This window comes from Amphiprion ocellaris, chromosome 16, assembly GCF_022539595.1.
Source record: "Amphiprion ocellaris isolate individual 3 ecotype Okinawa chromosome 16, ASM2253959v1, whole genome shotgun sequence".
NCBI lineage: Eukaryota > Metazoa > Chordata > Actinopteri > Pomacentridae > Amphiprion > Amphiprion ocellaris.
The window spans coordinates 348,488-358,154 of NC_072781.1; the positions used below are offsets into that span (position 1 = coordinate 348,488).

At 37.8% G+C, this 9,667-nt stretch overlaps 1 protein-coding gene across 9 annotated transcripts in view; it reads left to right on the plus strand.

Annotated features, from left to right (window-relative positions):
- The window catches only part of ehbp1 (EH domain binding protein 1), a 211,641-nt gene that overhangs the window by 196,320 nt on the left and 5,654 nt on the right, over positions 1-9,667 (plus strand). For all 9 annotated transcript variants that reach the window (XM_055018950.1, XM_055018956.1, XM_055018957.1 and 6 more), the window contains 2 exons: positions 2,372-2,471; positions 3,473-3,546. In XM_055018950.1, the coding sequence (XP_054874925.1) occupies positions 2,372-2,471; positions 3,473-3,546 (174 nt within the window). The remainder of the gene's footprint in view (positions 1-2,371; positions 2,472-3,472; positions 3,547-9,667) is intronic.

Consider the following 9,667-nt stretch of genomic DNA (forward strand, 5'->3'; position numbering starts at 1 on the left):
AATCTTAATTAACTGTCAAATTTTGATGATCAATTTAGCAGTTTCTGAATTTTTAAGGGAAAAAATGTCCAAATTCTCAGATTCAAGCTTCTAAAATGTAAATGTTTTTTGGTTTCTTTCCTCCTCTGTGACAGTAAACTGAATATTTTCTGTTTGTGGACAAAAGAGAACATTTAAGATGAGCTGAGATAAAATTTAATTAATCCCACAGTCAGGAAATCCGCAGTATTAGAGCAGCAAAGATAGTGCAAACATAAGGAATATAGTTTAAAAATTTACAAGTATTTTCTGACATTTTCTAGGTTAGGATTCAAGCATATTTATCAAGGATAAATAAATACATTTCATAGATTAAGCAACTAATCAGTTAATCCAGAAACGAATTGACAGATTAATCAATGATAAAATAATGCAGCTTTACCTTTAAACAGACATTTAATGTGCGTCTATTACAGTCTCTCACCAGTTCTATACAGTTTTATTTGTAGGAGAATATTGTCTTTGGGCAAAATGTACATTTAAAGCTCTAATATTATTTTACCTCAAAAATTTGATGTAAATTTATTCTTGTTATTGAATATTTTGATACCAAACCAGCACTTCTTCTGCTGCTTACCAACCATGAAACAGCAGAAAGCTTGAATAGCATCTTTCTGTAATTTCTGAATGATCTCAGGTTCTGGTTTGGATGAAACCTTCAGATCGTCTGATTTTACAGACGGCCTGCAGCTCGTCTTTATCCCAGGTCTAACATGACAGAGGCTGTTTCTGCTACCTGGCTAACGTCTGAACGTTCTTCTGTCATATCGGTTGTTTGCTTCCTCCCATCGTAGCTCCTCAGTGAGTTACAGCGCAGAGCTTCAGCCCCAGGCATGGGCAAAGCCTCCATTAGCCATGATGTGAGCTGGCTACATCTCTGTGTGCTGATCAGGTCTTACACCATCAGCAGAGTCCAGAGACGTGGTTTTTACGGCGCGCTGAGTGACTGGTGGGAGATGTGTTGGCCTACAGTGAGAGGATCCACTCTGTAGAGGGCCCCACGGTAATCACTTAGTTAATCTAGCTGAAGACGTGTTGATGGGGTGTGAAGTATGTGGATGTTTACTGAAGGAATATAGGCGAGGAGGAGTGTATTTGCACACATATATATGAATATCTGCTGGACTAAGAAACTCCACTTCTCTCTGAGCTCTGATTTCTGATGGTTTAACCCTCCTGTTGTCCTCATTCACAGGCACCAAAAAATAATGTTCCCTTGTCTGAATAAAATCCAAAAATTTAGCAAAAAATTCCCCAAATTTATGAAAACTTGCAAAATCTTCAGGAAGAAAATTCCTTAAAAGTTTCCATTACAAGTTTTATTAAAAAAGAAAATCCCTAAATTTGGCAAGAAATAGAAATTTAAAATAAAAAAAATTAAAATTGTAAATATATTCAAAAAATGAATAAAAGTCTTCCAAAAAAATCCTAAAAAATATCCAAAATGATTCCATATATATCAGTAAAACTTCTAATATTTTCTTGAAGAACATTCAGAAAAAAATCAACCAAAAATCAACAAAATTAGCTGAATTTTGGTTGATTTTTATGTGACTGTTCTTATGAAACATTTTTAAAAAATTTTTTCCAGCAAAAAATGCTCAAAGATTTCCCGAAAATGTTGAAAATGTGGACATCAGAAGTTTCACTGTGAAAATATTTTTTTTTCCACATTTTTAAACTTTACCTCTCGTGTCGCCCTGTGGGTCAAATTGACTCATTCTGAAGTTTGAAAATGTGAAAAAATATATATATTTTCACAGTGAAACTTCTCATGTCCACATTTTCAACATTTTGGGGAAATCTTTGAACATTTTTTGCTGGAAAAAAAGAAATGTTAAAAATGTTTCAAAAGAACATTCACAAAAAAATCAACCAAAATCCAGCAAATTTTGCTGGATTTTGGTTGATTTTTTTGTGAATGTTCTTAAAGAAAATATTAGAAGTTTTACTGATATATATAGAATCACTTTAGATATTTTTAGGATTTTTTTGGAAGATTTTTACTCATTTTTAAAAAATATTTACAAGAATTTTCTTGCCAAAGTTGGGGGATTTATTTAAAATAAAACTTTGAAGGGAAACTTATAAGGAATTATTGCAATTTTCTTCCTGAAGGTTTTGCAAATTTTCAGAAATTTGGGGATTTTTTTTTGCTGAATTTTTGGATTTTTTTCAGACAAGGTAACAATATTTTTTTGTGCCTGTAAATGAAGACAACAGGAGAGTTAAAGACTCATCACTAAACTTGTGTATGATTTTCAAAGGAAGCAGCAGAGATTTTAGTGAAATCTTGAGTGTAGCTTTGTGTTTTTTTGTGTTCACTTTCCAGGCAACAACAAGGAGGAGGAGGAGGCCATGATGCAGGAGTGGTTCATGCTGGTCAACAAGAAGAACGCCCTGATCAGGAGACAGAACCAGCTCTCTCTGCTGTACGTTCCTCCTCTCTACTCTGTTTTACATCTCATGAAGGCACTTTGTTTTAGTGGAAACAGCTTTTCTCTAAATCTTCCCCACTTTGAGAGAGCAGCATCCGTTCAGGCGTTAGATCAACCCGGTTGGGAGTGTTGTCGCTACTCCATTCAGCCCTCTGTCTATCATTGATTTACATGTGGTGGGATATGAAATCAATAGAAATGTGGCCATCGCTACTCTATCTCCAGTCTCTTTGTATGTGGTCAGCTGCGACAGGTGGAGGACACGCACACTGGCTGCTTTTTCTTCTTCATTTGGGATTTCAAAGTGTGCGAGTGGAGGAGAGATTGAACTATTCATAATCACATTATATCATGGGAAAGGGGAGCTTTTAAAGTGACCAATTGACAGAAGGGCTGATTATTAGCCGCTCTGCTCCGTCTTTGTGCCGCACAAGAGAAAAGACGCCTGTGAAGGACAAATTCTATTAGGGGCCGAATTAGCTCATTTTTTAATATGGCTGAAAGAGGGAAGAATTCAATTTGTGCTGCACACACACACACACACACACACACACACACACACACACACACACACACACACACACACACACACACACACACGAGTAGGGCCACACAGGTATGAAATATCCATAGATACACATTTCTTCCTTTATCTTTCTGCTTTAATGTATTTTACCTCCTTTGTATTCCCCCCCCCCCCCAAAAACACACACACACACACACACACACACGTATACACACACACACACACACACACACACACACGTACACACACACACACACACACACTCCTCCCTGCACCAGGGCTGGGAGCTCTATGAGTATCAGTTATGTGCAGTAGATTAATGTGAAGCCAGAGAAGGTCCTGGCGAGTGGCAGAATCGATGTTTATTGCAGGTTTCTTTAAGTACTTAATGATTTAGTCATTAACATATTGATGAACTTTGTTGTGTGTCTGTCTCTGTGTGTGTGTTTTCCTCTCTAACTTGCCACAGGGAGAAAGAACACGATCTGGAGAGACGCTTCGAGCTGTTGAACCGGGAGCTGAGAGCCATGCTGGCCATCGAGGGTAAGACAGACTGAGGGAGGCTGCAGAGCTTCAGCTGCAGCAGGAAACTCGCATTTCTGTGCATTTTGGTGCATTTCTGTGTATCCTGACATCCTGAGCTCCACCAGCTTCCACTGCAGAGTAGATTCTGTTACTGACTGCTGTGGTGAAGTGAACAAGCCACTAATGAGTAGAGAAATCCCTTTCTGGAGTTCATTTGATTCCTAAATCCTCCTGAATCCTGAGACTAATTTACCAAAACATATGGAGAATGTTTTAGTTAGTAGAATAGCAGCAGCTCTGGTTTATTTTCCATCTCTTGTCAGGTTGTTTTAGTGCTTGGTTTTTCTCCTCCTGTCCAGTTCTAGTCCGTCCACCTGTCGACAGGTGACCACAACCATCAGGAGCCTGAAGCGCCTCCATTTGAATTCTCCTTGAGGAGGATTAAGATGCGAGCTTGCGAGGGGATTTTACTCCTTGATACTTGATCAATGCTATCTGTTTCCCAGCCAGGCCAGACTAGCCGATGCCTGATTTGAAATCTAGCCACAGCTGCATTGAGAGCGGGGTTTTTGAGGTACAAAGAGAGAAAGCTGCAGTTGTGCTATTGAAAGCTTGTTAACGACACCGCAGCCAGAAAAGCAGCCATTGTGTCGTATCAAAGTTGTCAGAGGGAAGTTTAATCCCTTTCGACTGCGTCCTCTTTGGCAAAATGAACCTTTTGCCAATCAATGCTAATTGATTTTGCTATTCGACATTGACCATCCCCACTCCCCACCCCTCCAGCCTTCGGACAGCCATTGTAATTTCAGCAGGCTCCTGATAAGATACCTGCTCCATAATAAATCAATTCTAATTAGCAGGAAGGAGTCAGAGGGAGCAGACATCCAGCTGGAGCTGCAGCCGACCAAACGCCACTGTGTCCAACTCTTTATTTATTTCTATTTATCGAGCCGCAGCGTCTGAAGCTCCAGTCAGACGGGAGGATTTCACTTTTTCTGCTTCATGTGTCTCGGAGTGTTTGTTTCAGCTTTCAGTGTTTCAGTGTTTAGGTCTATTTTCATGCTAACAGTTTCTGTCTACACATATTAGTGTAAATAGGTGTTAAAATTAGTGGTGGGACGCGATTAAAAAATTAATCTAATTACAGGCTTTGTAATTAATTAATTTCAATAATTGCAGTTTTGTCAAATAGCAATAATTGACAAAATAAGCGAAGTTTTTCAATTCAAATAAAATTGTGGTTGACAGTTGAATCAATGAATAGACATATATGTGTTTATAATTTAAAATTTATTTTAAAAAAGGAAAATGGGACATATAGAAAAAAGTGATTTTGATGACTTAAAGCCTGAATTTAGTTGTTTTTTCAACTGTATGGCACATAAAATCAACATAAGTAGTTCAAGGAGCTACAGAAAGTTGAAAATTCAGCGATTCATTCTGTTTTCATCTTTTCTGGGTCTGATAAATGGTGGAATTTTGATGTTTCTTTTTATAGGAATATCAATTTTTATTTATGTAATTTTTTTTATAAACAAAAAGTTTATAATGAAGTTATTAAAAGAGATATTTTTGTTGTTTTGGTTATTCCTCCTACAAGGAGGCAGAGCCTCAACGGAGTAAAAATTTAAACCACAAAAATGTTTCATTTCTATTTATCTGCATTTTTCATCTGTCTGCTACATTCACAGATTACTGCAAATCTAAGTGCAATTATAGCGATTTTATTCAACATTTTGAGACTTTCTGTAAACTCAAGCACTGTCTAGAAAAGTGGTCTATTATGGGATGGCTACACTGTTAGCCGTTAGCATGACTCGTAGCTAACGTTAGCTCTGGTGCTAAGAGCAACATGTTTTACATTGAGGTGATACCGTCGGCTTGAAGTGACGCAGTGATCAGAAAACTCTTTGTTGTACAATTTACACACAACCAGGCTTTTATCCAAGCTGCCATCAGGAAGATTTTTAAAAGGAAACTTTCTGTCCAACAAGCTCAATCTCATCTTCCTTCACTGTTCACCAGTGCCTGACTTCACTCAGTGCTTCCTGTGCTTCTTCTTCATGGCTACAAACAGACTTTAGGTTCATTACTGCCACCTACTGGGCTGGAGTGTTCATCAGCGTTACTGGTGTGCCAGAAATGAGGGAACTGAGGAGGCTGCAATTAATTGCATTATTATTTTTAACACGTTATTTTCGCGGTAATTAATTAATCGAAATTAACGCTTTAAAGTCCCAGCCCTAGTTAAAATCTTTACTAATCTGTTGTCCAGCTGCAGCAGATGTGCAGCAGTCAGTACTGAAGCACACCAGGTTTGCATCAAAGTTGTCCTCTTTGTTGTCCACTTTATATATTTGTATTTAGCTGCAATCAAATATCGATATTTCACTTTCTGTGCTTCTTATTGTGGAGTGTGTGTTTGTTTCAAGCTCTGTGTGTGCGTGTGTGTTTTAGTGTTTCCTTGGTGTGCGTTGCTGTGTGAGCATCCTGCTGCTGCTCTGAGTGCACGTTTCTTTATATATCGGATTTGTATGAAGTATTGCTGCTCACCTATGTGTGTGTGGAGGTGAGAGAGCAGAGATAGTGTGTGTGTTGAGGTGGTGTGTGTCGTGTCACCGCCGTCCTCTCTGCCTTCATGTGGACTTGTTGGATTTGCAGCTGACTAACTTATCAGCTGCCCTGAGGAGCCACTTAACATTCACAGGTTTACCTTTCAGCAGAGCCACAGATAGTCTTGAGCTGCTGGGAGGACGGCTGGCTGGGTGTGTGTGAGGATCTGTTGGGCTCTGTTTGTCTGTTTACATCTCACAGGTGTGTGTGTGTGTGTGTGTGTGTGTGTGTGTGTGTGTGTGTGTGTGTGTGTGTGCATGTGCGCGTGCGTGTGCGTGTGTGTGTTGGCTCTTATTTGGTGCTTGGGCAGCTCCATTGAGCGATGGTCGGGCGTGCGAGTAATTGCTGATTTGGTTGGCCAGTCGATGACACAGAGAGAGAGAAGAAACACACACACACACACACACACACACACACCCCGCTGAGGAAAGTCTACACCCGCACTGATACAAACACACCTCTGTGGATCTGAACAGTCAGAGTTTGAGTTCAGTTCTAGTTTCTGTCTCCACTCTGAGCTGCTCTGATCAGTATTGTCAGATATCAGATCATTCCACCTTAAATCAGAGTTATGCTTGAAACTTTCTCATCATAAATTCTGGATAATTAAAACGGTGTCTGTGAAATTTTATATTGATATATTTTGCAAAAAAATTTAATGATGTCATTATTTTTCAAATCAGCACATTTTTACAGTAATTTCTGCTCCACCAGCTCTGAAGTTTTTATTTCGTACAATATCTGCACATTGATAAAGTTTTTGTGAAATTTTAGTTTAACATAATAAATACTTTCTGAGATGAAATGTCTTTAAAAATCGCCCGTCAGCACTTGTATTCACACTGACATCTGTCTGCATGTGTTTGATAATATCTGAGGAACTATTAATGGTAACAGCCTGAAATTTTCACTCTTATTTCTCATCACGTCATTGATTTAGAATCTACAATATTAGACAGTAGATCTCTGATTATTGGTGAGTTAAAATAAATGAAACCATCATGAAAAGTCCCATCTTTGTTCTCATATTAACAAACAATTGATAATGCAAAAGTCAGGTGGTGATATTTTCTGAACCAGATGCAGCTGCAGGTCACAATAATACAAAACTAAACTTATACAGAGGTATTATTTACAAGAAAAACTAACAAAAACAACCCAATACTCAAAAGTTCTTATTTTATGGAACCAATCAGTTTGAAGTTTTATTGTCTTTTTTAGGATGTGTTTAGTATTCTGGCTAGAATTGGACTAAAATAAATTCCACTGAAGACCTCAGAGGGATTCTTGATGCGATATTTCACAGATGTATGGGGGTCCCAAAACGTTTTTTCCACCGCTGTAGAATACTTCAAAATTATCACAAAAATGAAAACTAAGCTGTTTTTGTTAAACATGAATAACTGACTGAGCTCCACAGATATTCCAAGTCCAGTTTCAGAATGGTTCACAGGATCTGATGAGGAAAAGTCATTTTTGAACACAAACATATAAAGTTGTTTTCGGTCACATTTTCAGCTCAATGCTTCGTAACTAAGCTGAACTTTTACAGCTATATAAATACAGATGTACTCACACTTTATCTTCCTTCATAGTTCAGTTGTGACTTTGGTCTTGAAGTTTATTCCCAATAGAACACAAAGCGACGACAAATAATAGTGAAAACTTCAGGCTTTTATCTTTAATAGTTCCTCAGATATCATCATTCAAACAGCCTCAATTTAATGCATGAAAAATTGCTCAAAGTGGATTTACATAGTATTTTAGTTTTTTGATGATCTTGTAAAGTATTTTGTGTATAAAGCTAAAATTTCACAAATATCTTTAGAATTGTCCACATGTTTTTCTAGTAAAAAATCAGGTAAATCAGAAATTATGGAGCAGAAATATCTCTCTAAATCTGATGATTGGAGATAAAATGACCCCAATAATAAAAGTAAAAGTCAGTAGTCAGACAGATAGAAGTTCAAGCAGGAGATTAGAAGTTCTGCTGTTTGGCCTCGTCTGTAGACCAGAACAGAGGTGAAGGTCTGACTCTGGAGCTTTTATTCTACATTTGTTCTGCTGACGTGAGCTGCAGGACTCAGGAACATGAGAGGACACAGTTTCTCTGAAATCAACTCTGAAGCTGATCTGCTAAAGGACAAACTCCTCTAAAGTGTCCTCAGATTTATTTCTTCTCAGCTGAAAGATCATTTTATGCATCGATAGAACTCATATTTTAAACACATAAAAGTCACAAAGAAGATCAAAGGTACTGAGAGGAAGTCCACCTGTAAACCTGATCTCTCTCAAATTCTGCTGCTGCATTTTCACTGAGGATTTAAAAGGAACGATTATTTACCCCAAAAAAACTGAGACTGACGTTTGTTGTTTAAAGTGTATGAAGGGAGGACGGAGGCAGCAGCAGGACTTAGATCAGAGTTTACATCAATTTTTAATCATTTCAACACAAAAAAACAGTGCTTACAGATGTGTTGGTGTTGTTAAATCATATAAAAAACAAGGAAAAAACCAGCAGCGCATCCAAAACCATGAGTATTAACCCAGAAACAGGTGGAATCCCACTGATTGAGGATAAACAATGATAGAAACTGTAGTTGGAGCTGCTTCACCATCAGTATTAAACGTTAACCCTCCTGTTGTCCTCATTTACAGGCACCAAAAAATATTTTTTCCTTGTCTGAAAAAATCCAAAAATTCAGCAAAAAAGTTACCCAAATTTCTGAAAAGTTGCAAAACCTTCAGGAAGAAAATTCCAATAATTCCTTAAAAATTTCCCTGAAAAGTTTGATTTTTTTATGGCAAGAAAATTCATGTAAATATTTTCAGAAAATTAGTAAAAATCTTCAAAAAAATCCTAAAAATATCTAAAGTGATTCCATATATATCAGTAAAACTTCTAATATTTTCTTTAAGAACATTCACATAAAAATCAACCAAAATCCAACAAAATTCTCTGGATTTTGGTTGATTTTTATGTGAATGTTCTTAAGAAACATTTTTAACATTTCTTTTTTTTCCAGCAAAAAATGTTCAAAGATTCCCCAAAAATGTTGAAAATGTGGACATCAGAAGTTTCACTGTGGAAATATTTTTTTTTCCACATTTTCAAACTTTAAAACGGGTCAATTTTGACCTGCAGAACGACATGAGCGTTAAAACACTGCAGCTCAGAGTTTGATTTGTGGCTGCCGTCGCTGATATCATCTCTGAGCATGCTCAGTGATAACCGCCTGCTTGTAGCGTCTTGGTGCGATGCCAGGCGGGAAAATGCCATCTGTATGCCACGCTCTCATCTCACTGCCACTAAACTGATCCACTATGCCCTCTTTATCTGCTCCCCATTCACACATACGTACACACACACACACACACACACACACACACACACACGCAGTCTTGGCTTCCTCCTCCAAGGTGTGTGTGTGTGTTAAAGTGGACGCCCTCTCGCCATCTAAAAGGGATTTCTGCATAGCCGCTCCCAGAGTTTTTCCTGTTATGGTTTGATATGATAAGCTTTTTT